Consider the following 18,654-nt stretch of genomic DNA (forward strand, 5'->3'; position numbering starts at 1 on the left):
CTGAAGTTTGGTTTTCAAAGTCATTTCTGAAGAGTCAGTGTTTCTTTTTTTTTTTTAATGCGAAGAACATTCGAAACCGAAATGTGTATGTGTTTGTTGTTGTTGTTATATATTCTCTGCACATGACGTTTTCGTGGAAGCCGCACCTTAATACAAAATTTTGATTTGAGTTTTAGTTTTCAAGATCATGTTTGAAGAGTCGGTATTATTTTTAGAAAGCAAGGAACATTCGAAACCGAAGTATGTGTGTGCTTTTTTTGTAACTTTTTCCATGTAGATGACTTTGTTTCGGTTTCCTCGCCGGAAGGAACTCCATCAATACTGAAAAATTTTGAGCAAGGGCTATTTTTTGAAGAGTCAGCACTATTTTCAGAATACAAGGCATAATCAAAACCGACACAGGTGCGTGGTCTCTTTGATGAAACAGTCAGTAAAGGCCCATTTAAACGGTTTTAACATTTGCTTCAACATGCGTTCAACACTTTGTTGAACCAAATCGGGGGCGTTTGAACAGCTCGTTCAACATTGTTGTAGGCGCAAAAAAAATGTTGAAAGCTTGTTGAAAGTGTGTTGAATCAAATTTAAATTGGTATAAACTTTCATTCAACATCGCTTCTTTTGTTCTTGAAAATGTTGATTGGCGTTGAAGCTGTTTGAACCTCCAACATTTGCCCAACATCCGTTCAACTTTTGTTGAGGGAATGATGGTCAAATGTTGAAACCGTTTAAATGAGCCTTAAGGAATATTCTTACAGAGTGAATCAGCTCTATTTTTACATAGGATCACTGTAAAGATCTGTTATATGAAAAGAACAAAGCAAGTAACCGTGCAAGAGCAATGTTCATAGTCACAGTTAGATATTGCTTTTATACGTTTTCCTTGTTTTTTTTCCCTTGTTCCCGTCATGTCCTGACCACGCAAAAATAGGCACCTGAGAGATGCATGTGTCTTGTGATTTTACGCAAGATGCAGGTGGTTTTCCAGGACCTCGGATGATGGAGAATGTCGACATGTAACTAATCCCTTCTATCTGGGGCCCCCTGAAAAGAATGGACTGGTAAAAAAAGCCTTCCCAGAAGCCTCCTGCTGGTAGCTATTGTTAATGTATGAATGCGAATGTATGCTGATTGAAAGGGATGCCCAGGGTGGTTGAGATACATTGTCTTTGTCACAGTGTCGGTGGAGTGAAAAAGGACTCTTGTCCCAATCGACATCAATCCTCATTCCCTTACATACCGACCCACAAATGAGATAAAACCAGTCACAAGGGACTGCTAACTGATTAACAAGGTGTAACAGACAAGGCCAACGTCGCCGCTTAATGGCGCGATCATGTAAGTAGGACATGGCGTTAATTACGGCTACCAGGAGCCTACCAGCAATTCGTCTGAAGTTTGAACCATGACCAGCAGACCGGCGCCTCATCCAATGGGCAGTCGTAATGTGTTTTAGGTAATTCGGTTGGTAGTATTTAGGAAATTACGTCTAATCCAACAGGACCAGGATTTACCTCTCTCATTTACCGAGATTTTCATTGAGGTTGTAATTGCTTTGAAGAATCACAAATGAGCCTCATAGTAATGGATATTTAAACCTGACATTTTTCAGAGTTCTATTGACAACATTTTCTTTGGCAGAGAGCCTATAGCTCCCCTGCATAACCATTTTGGGTTATAAGCTTCCTCATTTTTGAAACGTCCTTTCTAAAGTAAGAGCCACATCTTTCTGTGTGTTTGTCCGAAAATAACTTATTGATAGTCAGTCTAATCCTGAATGGTAAAATCTTAAAAACATTGCGCACCAATCTTTGTAAAAGTACATGAGGACATAAATCTGAAAATGCAGCAAGCAAATAACCCGTTTTCTCCAGATTGCTTGAACAGAAAAGTCGATGAATGAAAGAACACAGGGAAAGGGACTGCGAAACATTTTGCTCACATTGACAGTGGTTTGCTTCTAAGAGTGAAACACGTTCAGTGATTGCCCCGTAAGGAATTTTAAAGCTCATCATATGGAACAAAATTGTGCGATTTTTTTCCCTCACTTTTCACGATGAGAGTATTCCATTAATGAAACGATTTTGAAGGATATCTACAATGTTCTTGGGACAGTCAGACGTTTATTGGTTTTTCCTTTTCATTGTCATCTTTTGATCCGTATGTTTTCGTCAACGGAAACAAAAAGTACCGCCTTGAACTTTTGAGCGTGGATGATGGATGGTGGATGGATCACCTTTATTCAAACACGATGAAATGTTAAAGCTTAACAGCTGGTGGAGTCGTATAAAATCGAACCTCTGTAAGAGGTCGAGTGTTGTATATATCGGATGTTAAAACGTGGTATCACCAGCGAGTCCGATGTTCGGAGAGGAGGTCTACCAGCCCTCCTCACTCCTCACTATAGTAACCCCTTCATAAAGATATGGGTAACTTGTTTTGAAATGCGTGTGAGAAAGCAGCCGCCATTCTGTTTCAATTTAGGATTTCGAAGCGACGAATGACAAAACTCTTTTCTCTGTGATCCCTCAAGCGGATGCTTTGATTGGCCTGTCCGCTGGCGACGCAGTCAATTGTTTAACATTTCGGCAGTTCAAATCTTTGGGACATTCAGGTGTTACATCTTCGGAAGTTAACGGCGATCACTTTACTGTCTCTTGAAAAGCAGCACGACATTAAGGTGCTGGGGTCGCTTTGTATCCGAACACTTTAAGTTGCAACATAATTTACCAGGCAAAACACTCCAAAAAGTGTTCCTGGAAACACCCATATTTCACTAATTTCGGTCATAAATCACAGAGGAAAAAGTGTAAGGAAGACAGTTGAGAGAAAGCAACACGGATTTGATCCCGGAAAAGGTGTAGCGAAGACGAACATCAGGTGTGTCATCACGTCAAAACATGCTCTTATTCGCCGCCCACCAATTTGAGTTTCGTGGGACCCCATTGGGACGAGGTTTAGGAGAAAGAGAAAACAAAACTAGAGGCCCGTTAGGTGGTGCAGAGGGATTCCACTTTCAAAACTATTATTACTCCTTATAAAAGTAGCTTTAGCGTTTTGTGCAGGTCAGAACTATCAAAAGTTGAGTTCCAGAGTGAAAACCTGAAATATCATGTTTTTGACCCGTTGACATAGGCAACTAAAGCATTTGCAAAAAGGAAGGCTGGAAAAAATTCAGACTTGACGGGAGTCTAAGCCTGTTTTCAAGTTTATCCCGCCAGCACTGGTATCGCAGAGGTCATGGGTTTCATTGCTGTTCAAGGGTGAATTTTTACAGGCCATCTTTTCGCAATTACTGAAGTTGCGATGGTCTTTCATGTTTTTAAATCTTTCATCCGCGGTTCAAATAATTCATACCTAATATATTCACTCCAGTTTATTTATTTATCCTCTTCGAGTTTGTTGCGAACTCACACGATGATTAACTCCTGGTAGGCTTGATCGCTCAGTTGGAAGAGCACTGGCCAGAGATCATGGGTTAGACTCCCGTCCAAGGCCGGAAGTTTTTTTCAGGCTTTCTTTTGGCAACAACTGCTCACGTTGTATACGTAGCCTCGATGGTCTTCCGTGTTTTTCTGTTCCTATAGCTACCCCCAATACCCTTAATTTGCGCGGGCGTAAAATTGGCGAAAATCGTTCAAATTGGTCGGCTTGTTTACTAAGGGTGCTTTCCATTTTTCAGAGCTGGCTGGCCAAACTGGTTGTTCCGCAGACTTTAAAAGGCACTATTTTCGAGAACTGATGCGATGTTAGTCCTTCGAGCTCCTTCAAAATGGCGCAAACCATTTCCAAAATGTGCATTTTGAAGAGCCTTTACAGCTAACCCGTCAAAATTCATCGTTCCATTTTCGAACTGATTGGCCAAGCTGGTCAGTTTTGACAAATGGAGCGCACCTCAATTCGTGAGCATTTTGTATCACATTGGAGTTGCTTCAAAATATTCATAGTATTCACGGATCATCTAAAGCGATGTCACAGTGAGCTACAACATAGGTTTTTCGCATGTTTTTTTTTCACGTACCTTACTGACCAATGATGAAATGGTTGGTGTTAAAATGTGTAAAGCCATCATAAAGTAGGATGACTTTATTCTTGAGGAGTGTAAATACGTCTTGTTCTCCTTCATACAAATCCGTGGCTAAATTTTTAGCAAAGTTAACTCTATAGTTATTAGACCCCAAGTAAATAAGCAAACGTTTTTCAGACCCTGATAAAGATTAGTGTTGTCCAGCCGAAATATTGGGCAATTATATTAAGATACCAGCTGTTCGATCAGCCTTGTATCTATCAAGTTGTTTATTTAGTCGGTTGCTGATCCCGATCTACACGAAGATCTAGAACTCGAAGAATTGCTCCCGTTTGTAGAAATGGCCCTTGTTAAGTTTATAAAGTCACTGAAATAATGTGTTGATTTTTTTTGAAGAATTTTATTTAAAGGAATTCCTCTTTATTAAAGTAACAATGTAACAAGCATTTGCTTAGTCTATAAAAGCAATGTAGTGAAGATGTGGGTATGCGAGTATTAGCTTAAACTGACCAGAATTAATACATTTTCTGGTCTGCTTTAATGTTGATTCCGTCGGGGGTGGGAGGGGGGAGTGTACTCCCCTATATGGGTTTTATAGGTATGTGCGGTACCAAAGGGTATAGATTTTGACCATTTTAGCCTAAATTAGGGTAACGATGATCTGAAATTGAGTGTGGTTTTCGCGAGTGAAATGGGGTTGGAACCCCTTCATAACTCCTGCTCACATGTTTACCGCTTTCACCTCGGTCTCTCAAAACATTTAGCTCAAGCTTCTTGTATATCAGTGGTAGCGGGTGGATTTCCATGGTCTCAAATAGGGTAAGGAAACCACATATTTTAGTGTAAAATAGGGTATTTCTTTGAAAACGTGCGCCACAAACACCCACCCATTTGTTTTTTCGGGAAGTATCCTCCCGGTTGTTGACTCGTAAAAACGATAGAAAAACGCAATAAGCTATACACTACCAAAAAGCCGCTTATCAGTTTACTGATATAAATGTTATCGAAGTTATATAATTGAGTCAAAATCAAACAAAACTACTGCACTACGTTACATACAGAATTACAGGTGTCTGTTTCACTATGGACGAACAACAGCAAAAACAGCGCATGCCAACAGGATGAAAGCGCTGACCATTACATTTGAGCCCGCGTTACACATGTCACCTTCGCAACAGCTCATGTGGCAACTTTCGTCGTCAGGGCAAGTCTTGTAGAACAGGTTGTTTTTCTTGGATTCGCACAAACTCTTTCTGGCACATCCCTTGCTGTAAGTCTTCACCTTCACATTGGGATCTTTGTATGTTACTTCAGTCGTTAGTTTGAAGCAGCGGTCTTGGCCTACACCACAGGTTTTCAGCTGGGCAGTTTCACAGCCGTCCATTGACGTACATTCATAACACTGAAAGGGCTTGTAATCTGGAAAGCGATACCAAGGAATTACTGATTTTCTTAATGTTAAAGTTTGAGGAAAAGGTTACAACGATTTAATGATTATATGATTCTGTTCAACTGCCCCATAGTAGTGCTCTAACATCACAGTTTGGACATACTCCCAGGCTTATCATTTAATTAAATGAATACTATAGGGCAGCACTTCCCAGCATTGCCTGTTGTTTTTTCATTTCTTTAATTTACTTCTAGCAATTTGCACATTTTACGACACTTCTTTACCAAAGGCAAAGTCCTTTTCTAATCCGAATTGAACAAACCAAAAGTCCATAAAGACAACAGCTGAACTCTAGTTTCCCTAGCGTTAAGCGAAAAGAAACATTACTACTTACACTTGGATGGAACACAAGGTCATCGCAGCTTTACTTGCCTTGTACAGGGGAAATAAAATTCCTATTTGCTAGAAATGCTCTGGAATCTTCTGTACTCACCTTTCGGATAGGGTTGGACGCAATGGTCAGAGCCACAGCAAGTTGCATTACAGGAGACTCCTGGGTTGTCTTTCATGTACTTCCAGCAGACAGAACGGGCAGCTTGGCAGTCGATTTCATTCGCACAACCAAAGAAAAACTGCATGCCAGATGCACTGTTCATGACTATGGAAGAGCAGCTATCGTGTCCGCTAGGGCAATTGTCTGTCGTCGCTCCGCCATGGCACTGCTGCAAATCTCCCGAGCATCTATAACACTGGAGAGAAGACCCTGTAGTATGAAGAGAGAAGGGAAAAAAAACTTACATGAATTCACATTTCCAATCAATTGAACAAAGCGTTGCAGCTTCTAACTTATGGCGTTATGAATGAATTATCAAGGCTTGCCGGCGATCGCCTTCCGGTAAAAGTTGCTGATGATCTTTATCAATGAGGCTGCTCTCGACGCCAAAATAATTTGAAGACCAGTGGTCGAAGAACATTTTCAGTTGTAAGTTCAACGCTTCGGAACTCTCACGTGAACATGCAATGTTAGGCACTCATCTTCAATAAGCTCTTCAAGGCCTCTTTTAAAGGATGGCCTTTTCCACTTTGTAGACAAACTAATTTATCTAGACGAGCACATTTTCTACAACATTACTGGTTTATTTATTTATTTATTTATTTATTTGACTCTATATACACTACTGTAATGCCTTCGGACTTTTAAGAATCTGGCCCTAGAAAAATGTACACGGCTTGTGTTTGGGGTAGATTAGTCCTATTGTTTCGTAAACAAAACTGACTCCAATTACAAATTGGAGTCAAGTGAACAAAAATTTATTTCATGTTAGCGGATTTTTCTTTTAATTCGTTACTGAAATATTGAAATATTCTTTTGATAGATTTTTGGTTTATCAGTGTATTCAAATAGCTCCGCAGCTCGAGCGCTAAAGCCGAGAACGGAGGCCATATATGGTGGGTGATTTAAACGAGGTTTGGGGTGTTTCGTCATGGACCCCCCTCCCTAATAGAAGGCAAGGAATTACTCTTTAAAAAGCAAGGAATCTACAACTTTAACTCCACCTAAATCTCTGTGCTTTAACCGGTAGTTATCTTGGAATTATTTTGCTGCCTTGGAGAGAGAGTAGCCGTCTCGCTACAATAATGTGCAAATTCAAAGTCACAAATAGTCGTTTCACTCGATATTTCCAGTTCCAACTCGCTTACTCGGTACCAGAACCGGCGCTGAAACCCTTGTGGAAATCTAATGCAAAGGAAGGGGAAATTTTCAAATCATCCTTGACGCTTAATCGTACGTTGTTGTCATTATTGCTTTTCATTGCCGCGGGTATTGCAAAAATAAACCAACGTTTCTCTTCTTTAATACCTCTGGCTTCTTTCCAGTGTCTTTTACTTCTTTCAGTTCAAGGTAAGTTACCAAATGCTTTAGTTTGTCCTACTGTGTCAAGCTAAACGCATCCATAGACGAGCACACTCACACAGTAACATACCATTGGCATACCGAGTAGGACTGATTAGGAAACAGAATTAACTTTAAACGATTTGACAGATCAAAATGATGATCATTTAACGAAGAATACAAACTATTTCGTTTTAGAGTTTCTGTATCCAAGAAATGCATTAGTTGAGAATGTGCGTGCGATATGGAACTCATGATCAAACGACCATTGTGTTGCGATAACAATTAAACGTTCAACCAGTTTGTATTGATGTACTCACCAACTTTCACCAAACCAAACAACAGCAAAACGACGAAGATGATTTGCCTCATCGTCTTTAAGATAAATCGGTGTAGTTGAAAGTTACTATATGCTTATAATGTGCGAAATCGTCGTAACACTGAACACGGTCGAAACCAACCACCGCTCGCTAATTATTCGTGGTCTCGCTCTGTTAATGCCTCGGTATGCTTGACGTTGTTGTGCTCCAAGTCAGGGTTCCGCTTGATTAGCTATGACGAAGCATAAACACTCGACAATGGCGTTGTTTTTTTCCCTCCGACGTAAGAATGGCCACGATTCGTGACGGGAAGAAAATGTTGTTATTCAGGCTAACAAAACATTAAAAAACAGAACAAGAGGAAACTACTGCTCAATAGTGTGGCCACTTTAGTTGTTCATCCGCAAACTCGAATGGCTACTATTTAGGGTATGTTTTACATAGTGAGAAATAAGAGGGATTTGGAGTATAGCTTTCCACTGAATGGTCATTCTTTCCACAGTCCGAAACTTTAGGATCACCTTTTGTACCAAAAAATAGCACCCAAGTTGAGTACTACTCGATAGCTTTCATATGAATGTTTTAATCCACGGACAGAAAGTTTGATCATTCTCCTCGCGAATCAAAAGTTTACTTGAGAGTAAAAGATTAATCGACTATTTGTACGTGACCTATACTTCTCGTAGATTTCTAGAAATTTTTCGATTTGATCCCAATAGTCACATACACCGCAACGTAACCAATATCGTAAAGCCTTATCAGTGGTGACCAAACAGGATGCACTTGAGCAGGATAATCGTCAGGTGTTCTCTGAAGTAAAAATACTTTGCATGACTTGTCCCCTATCAACAAGTATAAATTAGGCCAAGAAGGGGCTAATATCCTGTCTGGAATAGCATACGGTATGCTATGTAGTAAAAGTACTGACATGTTCCGCCTAAATCAGCACTTAGGTTTGGTTTGGTTTCCTTGATGTATGCTCTGCAGTTAAAGTACTGTAAATGAACTGTATAAGGATCAAAAGCAAGAGATAGTTTGTTGGCCATTTAACAACTGGATGCTTTTGTGGGTTTCAGGAAAAGGCTGTGGTTTCAGCAAAAGAAGCTCACAGCTCAAAGGTTGAGGGTATATAAAATCTACCTTGGGGCGAATGAAGACAAGTACCCTAGCTTTGCTCCATGAAATTGTTTACGGAAACTTACGATACGACTTTGAGTCTCATTTACAACTTGTCAGTTACTTTCTGCATTTTTTAAAACGCTAAAAGAAATGGATCGCAACTTGACAAAACTGAGGCAATGTTTTCAAGCTCTTCCCCTGTGTCTTGGAAAAGTGATTCAAAAGTGATGGTTATTTCACCTTTTTTAAAAAAAAAAAAAACATTCGATGTATTCCCCCTTGTTTCTAGGAGCATTTCTTGTTTTCAAAAAAAAAAAAAAGTACTAACTTTTAATTTGGGGCCATTTTACACCCAAACACGTAGAAACCCAAATGCAGTATGCCCTTTAACGCGACACAATTGTTGTCGTAGTTGTGTCGCATGCGACGAAACTACTTTTTACTGTCTAAATCGGCCCTTACAATGGCAAGGAAATCTGCAAGTCGAGGCTGATTCGCGTGGAATGAGAGCACCCTACTGACCCATGAAGTCTTCCCTTGGTTTCTAGTATCTCTACAGAACAAATACCCTTTTTACTCGTAAAAATAGCCAGACTCCAGGACCTTTGGCTCTTAGAAAGGGAACACTGCTTATGTAAGTAAACACCCCGAAGCGTTTGTTATTTGTAACCCTGAGTGGTTTCTATCTGAGAAAAATCCAGAATAATTGTTAGCTGTTATTATCACTTGACCCAGCTGGACACGAGTGTCCTTGCAGCTCATTGGTTGAGCCAATCGACCGTGGTGAGGAAGGACATGGGTTCTATTCCCGTCAGAGAAGTCAGAAACATTTTTGTGATTTCGTGTTATTGACAAAGTAAAGATGGACTGTGAGCATGACAACGGTTTATTATCAAATGACGGAAAAACGCAACAGCAATTACATCGTAGTTACTTATGAAAATTATATGGAGGCTAAAGTTCTAAATACAAGTTATATTCAACTTTCCCTGTTGCTGAATAGCTAGACCGGCGGACAACGTAAAACTACATTCAAATTACACAACAGCTTTATTATGAATACCACTACTTCATTGATCAGGTAAACTGTGCACTAAATGGCCCTCTTTTTTTTCAACTTCAGAAATAACATAAATGAAAGCTAAGGATACAGATAAAATGAAATGCGTATAGCTTCGAGGTCGCACTCGTTTTTGAGACGGGATCAGGGGTGCCATTTTGGGAAAAAATTATGATGGCGAAACTGATTAGAATTGGTTGTTTTATCAGACAATTAATCAAATTTCATTAAAGAGCAGTTTAACTTTCAACTCTGAACTATCTGCTGAAGCTGTGATTGCTTAGATCGCTCAGTGGTCATCTATAATACAGCCAATTCTATGCTGGTACTCTTTTTACAATACTAGACTTGTGCTGTTATTGGTTACGTGATACCACAAAGCATTCCGTTACATGTTAAGAAAAGCTAGAATTGTGCATGCGGACAGCAATATGGCGCTGACAAAGGAAAACGAGCCAGCGTTACACAGGTCTCCTTGACAACAATTCATGTCGCAAGTACTCCCACTAGAGCTGCACGCCTGCCCGAAAAGGTCCTTCGTTTTCTCGCAGGCGTCGTCTGCTCGGCATCCCTTTCTGTACACCATGATTTTGTGGTCTCCAATCGTCAGCTCGGTTTTGAACTTGGCGCATCTGTTTTCATCTTTGGTGCAGGGCATTGCTACGCTATTTTGCACACAGTGGTCCATTGAGGTAGCACTTTGGCACACATAGCACTTCAGTCTCTTATCTGTGAATTATTACAGAGTGGAAGAGTAAGGTTAAACCAGTCCAACTCTACAGTAATACCGTAAAGATTTATGGCCATCACCCGGCTTTTTTTCTGACTATGAAACAACTACGACTAAAGAGTAACGCTGAATGGCTCCCCTGGAATTAATTCTAGCACATTGTTATCTAAGCATTAAATGTGTTATAATGGAACGATTCGAGGTTGGATTCGATTAAAGCAAACATTACAAAAAGTTATGTCTTAGATCTAGTAACACCGAGCGGCAGAAATCTAGGCTACCTCGCTGCCACCAATTTCAGATTGTCTGTATGTTTCATGGGCTCTAGCTCGAAATCCTCATGAATGTCAATTTAAATTCAAGTGACTGAGTAGTACCTTCGGCTGGAGGGTTATTACACAAGGCTGAGCCGCAACACGTGGCATGGCAGCTTGCCCGAGCAGTGCCACCCTCGACTGTTTTACAGGATTTGACACCGGTAGAGCAGTCGTTTTCAGTTGCGCATCCATACAGCCTTTCTTCCTTGCCATCCCTTTTCACTGTCATGGCTGAGCATCTGTCTTGTCCATCTGAACAAACCTGGATGTTAGCAGTTTTATTGTTACAGTCATCTTCGTCTCCCCAGCACTGGCGGCACTCTAAGGCCGATACACCTGTAAATAAAAGCATTCTTTGGTTAGGCGGTTAAAAATCCTAAAACAAATCCATTAAAACCTAAGAAGTAAGTTTTCTAGCAGTCCTTTCCAGTGGAGCTTTTAGTCCGGGATTTCAGTATGCTGCGATACTGTACAGAGGTGTTTTGAACTGTTGAATTTACAGGTGAAATCCTAAAATTGACTATTCCAAGCCGTACTTTCCCGTGGTACTGAATATTACGCTATCCCAGGTGGCTATCGCTTTGGAGTTTACGGATGAAGTCCTACAATGTGACCAATCGAATATGTCACTTTTCTCTGATTCTGTATTAGTTATAGCTAGCTATTTTAATCAATGAATGGAGCCTAAATGTGATCCCTTTTAAGAAGGATACAAAAAAAGCATTTTTTCAGTGTTAAACCTCTTCAAGTGGGTGTTTAATAAAAAACAAAGTTGCTCCTGTTTCCTTAGTTATCAACCTGTAGTGTCTACATTTGCTATTACACCACCCCTGACCAGTGTTCTTGTCACAGTTTGTTTTGCTTAATTTTTGTCTTATTTGAAGCATCTGAAAAATCTTTAAGTTGATTATTCGTGTAACAGATTTATGCAGGGCAAAAAAGCCAAAATATTTCCCGTTATTCCTTTTTGACAGAAACGTATCTTGATGCGTTTTTTAAGTTACGCAGGCGGATCACTGTTGCTTAAGCAAAACAGAGGTGGTTTAAAGCAAAAAGAAGGTGGAAGAAATATCAAGTAAATATCATCATGTTTGTTTTTGTTTTATTGTTTGAGGTTTGAGGCTCGGTCATGCAAAAAGGTATGTTGTCAAGCTGGTACGCAATTGTTCTTCAAGATGAAGAGAAAGATTTAATTTTTGCCTTGCAATTTCCCTTCAGAGATGATTGGTGTTTGTATAAAGCACTTTTTCCTTGTAAGAACGCTTTCACGAAAAGCGTTGCTAGATTGCGTTCAAATCCATGCCATATTTCACGCACGACTTCCGTCCTGGCTTTTCTACTGTTGATATAACAGCAAGCCAACTTTGCAACGAGAAAAGCCATTTTCAAAAGAAAACGCTTATTGTGATGGTATATCAAGTGATAATTGTTCCTCTATGCCTCTAACTGGCTATACCAGTGAGTAAGCCTGAAGCTAAAACCAGGTGAAAAGGCTGATCCGATAGTCTGTTGTTTTTGGTTAAGTTCCGTTGAGCTCTCGCAACTTCTATTCACAAAAAGAGTCGAAAACATGTTTAAAAACATTATTCGATTTTAGTAAATCTAACCCCCAGCTCCTGCATGACAAATGGTGAAACCGTCGGAAAAACGAATTTACAAATATCTTCATGGTATGTCGTATTTATTGAACTCGCAATCCGCGTATTACTCAATTGAGAATGCTTCCATAACTTAAAAGGATTTAAACTAGAGACGCTGGTGTTCTATCAAAGGTACATACACATCTAACGGTTCATGACAGACTATTTGGGGACACCTATTCTCACAAAAGCAAGTCTCTTACTATTACCTTTACACGACGAGCCTACATGGAACAATATAAGAACTACAAGAATTCATTTGTTGTTTATATGACACTGCCTTACCCAGATTTGCGCAGTAAGCCAGCATCAAGACCACAGCGAAAACTTTGGTCGCCATCTTGAGGTTATCTGAATGGAACTCGAAGAGATGGCCTTATGGAAGTTGTGAAGACCCTGTGAAGGCACGTAAAATTAAAACCTTTTTCCGTAAAGGTATTTGTATCTACGCCGGCTCGTACAATCCGTGACGCAGAGTAAATTCACACTCATTGATTATTCAGAATGGATTTGAATACTCAATATCCATCTCAATCGTATTGTTGTTGCTCACGTCCGTACATTGCGCACTGACACCTTACAAAGCCACGTCATGAGGGTCAACAGGATGCTTTTGCCATCAATCTTCAAGTTAATTATTGTTAAAGGCGCTTGAACTATTTTCACACTACGTACACAAATAACAACAAAGCAAATGCAGGTTTGGTTTTTGGTTTAATTGCACATTAAATCAACATTAGTGATATGATCATGACATAACGGAGTGACGTGAAGCATTGATCCATGATCATCGCATGACAATAATTATTCGGTTTTCTTAATTACAACTCGAACCTATTAGTGGCTTCAAGGCAGGCATGCTTGCACTAAAAATAGGAGAAAAGAAAAGCAGAAGAAGGGGTCACCCTTGAAATTAGAAAAAAAGTGAATTCATTGGAAATTGTTAACTTCTAAATTTTTACATATGGTGGGAACTTTTAGTTCTTTTTTTTTTTAGTTTTCACTAGCCCTGATTAGTATTCGAAGTGTGAAATTCTATAGCGTATAAGCCAGAGGTACGTAACCACAATAATACTTCAAACATTTCCGCTTTTTGTTTTCTTTCTGCCCAGTTGAAACGTCGACTTGTACATGTGCAGAACCTTATGAAAATTGGGGAAAATGATAGCTTTTGCTCATTTACATGAGGTTCTGCTCATGTAAAGTTCGACGTTTGAACAGGGTCTTCACTTTATTGAATTTCTGAACTTTTTTGTTGGACTTACAAATTACACCGCTAAATTCTCACATCGACAACTCAGCCCCCTCCCCCTTATCAATGTTGGTCCGTAACTGAAAGAAAAAAAGCTGATCCGACATTCAAAGCAACACTGAGTGGGGGTGGGGGGGGGGGGGGGGAGGAGGAGGGGGAAATGAAGGTTTACTACTCTTAAGAGAGATTGAAATGTACGCGCACAGTTCAAATTTTTCTAAAGACCCTTTTGTCCAAGATAACAGCAGCAGAATATGACTAGCCATTCAGGAGAGTCCATGACAGCGTGGATTTGATATGATTATTGCAGTGGGTAGCTCGGCAGTCGGGACAAGAAAACATGGCTGTTTTGATTAGAGAGCTAAAAGCAATTGCTTAAAGAGTTGAGACACTCTCTTTTGTTGGGTAATTTTTAGACACTCACCATTGTATTACTTGATTCCTCTCCCCTTCCTTCACCCTTATCAGTGTTGAACATAAATCTCAATGACATTCAACCAAACAAGCGTCAACATTGAAAGGGAGGGATGGGGGGGGGGGGGGGGTTGAAAAGTATTCCGTTGTTCATTGGCCTTTTAGAGTGCGTCATTTGCAGGAAATAGGTAAAAATTCTGAGAGTATCTCAACCTTATTGCAACTTATTACTTTGAATTAATAGTAATGGAAAGAATTTGTGGTAATGGTAATAATACTTCAAATAGAAGAAAGATCCTAGCAGTTACTACGCAACTTAAGCAGTTGCGAAAAGAAAGCCTGAAAAAATTTCAGGCTTGAACGGGATTCGAACCCATGACCTCTGCGATGCCGGTGCAGTGCTATGCCAACTGAGCTGTCAAGCCAACTGGGAGCTGGTCATATTGTGAGCTCGTAAATATACCCGTGAAGGATGAATAAATAAATGTAAATATATGAAACATATATTTCAAACTGCGGATGAAAGAACAAATAGAAGAAATATCCTCGCAGTTACTACGCAACTTAAGCAGTTGCGAAAAGAAAGCCTGAAAACGGGATTCGTTCAAGCCTGAATTTTTCTCAGGCTTTCTTTTCGCAACTGCTAAGTTGCGTAGTAACTGCAAGGATCTTTCTTCTATTTGATCTTTCATCCGCAGTTCAAAATATCTGTTTCATATATTTACATTTATTTGAAAATAATACTTGTTGGAATGAATGAGCATTTCGGTGGCTGGCTCGGCAGTCGGAACAACCAAGCCCAATAACACCGGAAGACCCTTAGTGAAGGCTCAACTGAGCTAGTTTTATTGTTCCATGTTGATTGATCCGTTTGCTAATTCATACAGCAGATGGACTTCTTGTTATTGAAAGAGACCCTCTGTTTGCAGCTGGAACTGAACTATGGAAAACGCCGGATCAGTCAATGAAAACAAAAAAAACAACAACAACAACAAAACAAAGAAGATAGCTGAATAGCATGTTTATATCTAAAAGTAAAAAGCCGTTTATAACTTCAAATATCTTCTTCTAGAAAGACTACTCTATGACTTTGTCAGTCTCATCATATGGCAGTTTAAAAAAGTCACGTGACCTACTGTTGTAACACGCTTGATCTGTATATATGCCCGTAACATTTTGTACGCTAGGAAAGAGAGAAGGAAAGAAGAAATCGCACTCGATTTAGGTTCGAATGAGTGCATTTTGAAGTTAAACGTAACAAGAAAATAAGGAAGAAAACAAATAGAAAGCGCACTGCAAACACCTTGCAAATTATGCAGATTATTTCCAGCAGACGTTAGCTAAAGTAGCATCTTTGTCGTTAAATTAACAGTTCTTTCTGTCATTCAGAACGTTGAAGCACATAAAAACCCATGGAAGATCGAATCGTATAACTCCAACAGTAATGACAAGAAAGCTCTTCACCTTCTTCTTGATTTTCTTACTGCCGATGTGTAAGTGATCATGGACCTATTTCGTTCTTCATACTTTTCAAACTCCACAGTTTTGAAGCCAGCGATGCTTGCTATATATTAACCTAACGACCTTTTAAGTAGTTGAAGCAGCAATTCACAAAATTAATATCACGACTCAGAGCACAGGTATCAAATTCAAACGAGTCAACGATTTGGAAGTGACGATTAAGTCGCAAAAGTACAATTTGGGTTATGTCAGCGATAATAAGTCTGTACGTTTCCGGTAGAGTTAAAAGTCTGTTTTAGGCTCGATAAAAAAATCTGAATATTTTTGTCGAGCAATCTGTTAATCAGTCGTTGGTTGAATGAAATAGAAAAATGTTTTGCTATGACAAATTGTTTATCAGGCTGGACCTCTCTACAAGCATTGGTAAAGTTTAGTTAGGTCGTTTATTTTACGCAAATGTTTTATGCTGTGACATGCAGTGGTAGTCTTCCTGTCTGTACAGATGGCGTTTGGTCAACGGCTTTCAGTGCGTTGCAAAAAAGTAAAATATCCTTAGCTGTTATAAAAATGGCCATTAACGAAACTCCAAATGGCCTGTTAAACTGCATTAAAGATTTAGCTTCATCTAAACAGATTATTCTCTCTTTCTCCAATGACTATCGTTTACAGAATTTTATCATTAATAAAAGACAAAAGATTGTCTTTTTCTGCAAGTTGGATCACACAAAACCCGGCTAGCGGATTTAGTTTGAATAATCGGGAATGGACATTAGAGCTTGACTTTATATATGAACTCTGGCTTAACAATAGGGCGTTACCGATTGATTGACTGATTGATTGATCGATTGACAAATGGATAGATGGATGGATGGATGGATTATTTTTCGACAAGCTTACTTTTATTATCTGAACATTTAAGTTGTCCTCGCTGTCTAAAATCAAACTATAATGAGGCGGTCTTACAGTAAAGCACAACATGGGATAGCACAGCATGTCATGGCATGACATGACATGACATGACATGACATGATATGACATGGCATGGCATGGCGTGGCACAGCATAGCATAGCATAGCATAACATAGCATAGCATAGCATAGCATAGCATAGCATAGCATAGCATAGCATAGCATAGCATAGCATAGAATAGCATAGAATAGCATAGCATAACATAACATAGCAAAACATAGCAAAGCATAGCATAGAATAGCATAGCATAGCATAACATAGCATAGCATAGCATAACATAGCATAGCATAGAATAGCATAGCATAGCATAGCATAACATAGCATAGCATAGCATAACATAGCATAGCATAGCAGAGCATGGTATAGCATAGCACAGAATAGCATAGCATAGCATAGAATAGCATAACATAGCATAGAATAGCTTAGCATAGCACGGCATAGTTTAGCATAGCATGACATGGTATGACATAGCATGGTATAGCATAGTACAGCATAGCTGATAGCATGGCAAAGCACAGCATGGGATGGCACAGAATGGCATAGTTCGGAACGGCATGGCATGGCATGCTATAGCAGAGCAGAGCATAGCATTGCATTGCATTGCATTACATAACATAGCATATAGCATAGCATAGTAGGGCATAGCATGACATGGGATAGAATAGCACAGCATAGTAAAGCATAGCATAGCAGCAATGCATGGCATGGCATGGCAGAGCATAGTACAACATAGCATGGCGTGGCATAGCATAGCACTGCATGGCGTGGCATAGCATGACAGAATAGCATAGCACAACATAGGATAGCATAGCATGAGTAAAGTATAACATAGCATGGCACGGCGTGGCGAGGTTTGTCATGGCATAGCACAACATAACATAGCTTGGCGTAGGACGGCATGGCAAGGCGTGAAATGGCATAGAATTGCATAGCACAACATAGGATAGCATAGTACAGCGTACGTGACACTGCATAGCACAGTATAACAGGGCATAGAATAACATGGCATATATAGCATAGGATGGCACGGCATTACATGTAATAACATGGCATGGCATGGTATTGCATGGCATAGCGTAACATAATAGTTAATTCAGGAAGCAACAACCAGTTAAAAATAACTTCCTTAGAGGGTAAATCGTGAGGCTATACCTGTACAAAAACGTGTTGGTTGTTTTTTCATTTCATAGCGTAACAGAACACAACATAACCTTTATTAAATAGAAGAAAAGGTTCTCGCAGTTATATAACCTTTATTTCGAGGATTTACTGTGATTTTAGCCTGTAACGTATAGATTTGGCCTTAGATTAAAAAATCTTCCATCATTAAAATTCCTCAAAGGAGGCATTCAATTTAGATCCAGAAAATTGATGAGTTTTGCTTTTGTCATTGCTGTTGTTTTTGTAATGTATAAAATGTTTTCTCTTACCTTCAGCCGCCAATCTGAGGAAGGCGCACGACTGGTTTTGCTACAAATGCTATGGTAATAACGAGGAGTGCAGCCTAGCGGCTATGCACTCAGACATAGAAAAATACGCCGTCAAATGTAACCGAAAGTACGGATGTTTAACAAAAATCATTCAACAGGATAAAAGACGACTGATTGAAAAACGTTGTTCAACTGTAACGGCTTGCATGAAGATTAAGAAGCACTGCGACGAAAGTAAGCGGTCTAGAGGAGGCCGTCGTGAGAAGAAGCTATGCGAAGCTTTCTGTTGTGAAGGTTACATGTGTAACCTGGGTACCAGGTTCTCTCCTGTTTATTTTGTGACAGCGCTGGGATTGCTGGGGTTCGCTGCCTCGACTTAACGGTGGAAATTAATGTGTCAGGACAACAGCTGAGTCCGGGACAATGTGAAAGAAGATGTTGGATAGCTCACAGAAATAATTTGTTCAGAACAGATGTAATAATAATAATAATAATAATAATAATAATAATAATGATGATGATGATGATGATGATGATGATGATGATGATGATGATGATGATGATGATGATGATGATGATGATGATGATGATAATAATAATAATCTTTATTATGCTTTTATGTTACCTGGTACGT

The 18,654-nt window shown here is 39.6% G+C and overlaps 3 protein-coding genes across 3 annotated transcripts; 1 reads left to right on the plus strand and 2 right to left on the minus strand.

The window, feature by feature from the left end:
* Positions 1-4,404: 4,404 nt before the first annotated feature.
* On the minus strand, positions 4,405-7,816 carry LOC146470111 (uncharacterized). Its single transcript, XM_085122187.1, has 3 exons — positions 7,629-7,816; positions 5,908-6,177; positions 4,405-5,443 (listed from the first exon to the last, which is right to left on the minus strand). The coding sequence occupies exons 1-3, from the start codon at positions 7,678-7,680 to the stop codon at positions 5,106-5,108; spliced, it is 660 nt and encodes a 219-aa protein (XP_084978313.1). The 5' UTR covers positions 7,681-7,816; the 3' UTR covers positions 4,405-5,105.
* Positions 7,817-9,615: 1,799 nt separating this feature from the next.
* Positions 9,616-13,081, minus strand: LOC146470112 (uncharacterized). Its single transcript, XM_085122186.1, has 3 exons — positions 12,780-13,081; positions 10,915-11,190; positions 9,616-10,536 (listed from the first exon to the last, which is right to left on the minus strand). The coding sequence occupies exons 1-3, from the start codon at positions 12,832-12,834 to the stop codon at positions 10,196-10,198; spliced, it is 672 nt and encodes a 223-aa protein (XP_084978312.1). The 5' UTR covers positions 12,835-13,081; the 3' UTR covers positions 9,616-10,195.
* Positions 13,082-15,454: 2,373 nt separating this feature from the next.
* On the plus strand, positions 15,455-18,487 carry LOC146470113 (uncharacterized). The gene is made up of 2 exons (XM_085122044.1): positions 15,455-15,653; positions 18,027-18,487. Exons 1-2 carry the CDS (start codon positions 15,605-15,607, stop codon positions 18,398-18,400), a joined length of 423 nt encoding a protein of 140 aa, XP_084978170.1. The 5' UTR covers positions 15,455-15,604; the 3' UTR covers positions 18,401-18,487.
* The last annotated feature ends 167 nt before the right edge of the window (positions 18,488-18,654 follow it).

Source organism: Pavona decussata, unplaced genomic scaffold (assembly GCF_977016875.1).
Source record: "Pavona decussata unplaced genomic scaffold, jaPavDecu1.1 SCAFFOLD_114, whole genome shotgun sequence".
NCBI lineage: Eukaryota > Metazoa > Cnidaria > Anthozoa > Scleractinia > Agariciidae > Pavona > Pavona decussata.